Source organism: Athene cunicularia (genome assembly GCF_003259725.1).
Source record: "Athene cunicularia isolate RWA chromosome 1 unlocalized genomic scaffold, athCun1 chr1_part1, whole genome shotgun sequence".
NCBI classification, from domain to species: domain Eukaryota; kingdom Metazoa; phylum Chordata; class Aves; order Strigiformes; family Strigidae; genus Athene; species Athene cunicularia.
The window spans coordinates 29,272,454-29,273,116 of NW_020799091.1; the positions used below are offsets into that span (position 1 = coordinate 29,272,454).

The window sequence follows — 663 nt, forward strand, 5'->3', positions numbered from 1 at the left end:
CTGCAAAGCAAGTACCCAGAAATATTGGGTCTTCAAGTTCAGTTCAATAATGGATGTGTTTGAGTTGTTGCATGAAGACACCCTGAAATATGAAAAAAAAAATTCCTTGGAGTAAAAATGTTGACAAATTTTCCATTCTGAAGCAGAACCAGGGCAGGAATGGCAGAAGGGTGTTGGGGCCCTCCTCCTCTCTGACACACACGGTGCCAGCCGTGGCCGGCGTGGGTGGAACGGTTTGGGTGGATTACAGCCCTTTTTAGGATCCCTGTTGGAAAATAACCTTTTTTAAAAACAAAACCGCTGGAAAACGAGAGGCTGGGAAGGCGGCTGGCTGCCCGCCCCCCTCAGTCCTCCCCGGCAGGGGGCAGCACGGCCGACTCGGGCATGGGCGGGGCCCTGGGAGACCATAGAGTCGCCCGTCCCTGCGCCGCGGGGGGCTGTCATCGCGGGAGGGAGTGGCGCCAGCGCTTCCTGCCCCCCGCTCCCTCTGCCCCTCCGCCCCGCCTTGGTGGTGGCGCATGCGCGCTGGGAGGGGCACCTGAGGGCGAAGGGGCTCGGCCATGGCGGCCTCCATGATCTGCAGCCGGGCGTCGGCCGGGCTGAGGGGCAGCGGCCTCCGCGCCGCGCTGGGCACCGCCACGGCGAAGGTAGCGGCCGCTCGGG

General features: G+C 62.3%; 1 protein-coding gene across 1 annotated transcript in view; it reads left to right on the forward strand.

The window, feature by feature from the left end:
* Positions 1 to 492: 492 nt before the first annotated feature.
* SUCLA2 (succinate-CoA ligase ADP-forming beta subunit) overlaps positions 493 to 663 on the forward strand; it is a 26,534-nt gene continuing 26,363 nt past the window's right edge. Inside the window, exon 1 of the mRNA XM_026845137.1 lies at positions 493 to 647. Coding sequence (XP_026700938.1) covers positions 561 to 647 — 87 coding nt within the window. The 5' untranslated portion in view covers positions 493 to 560. The remainder of the gene's footprint in view (positions 648 to 663) is intronic.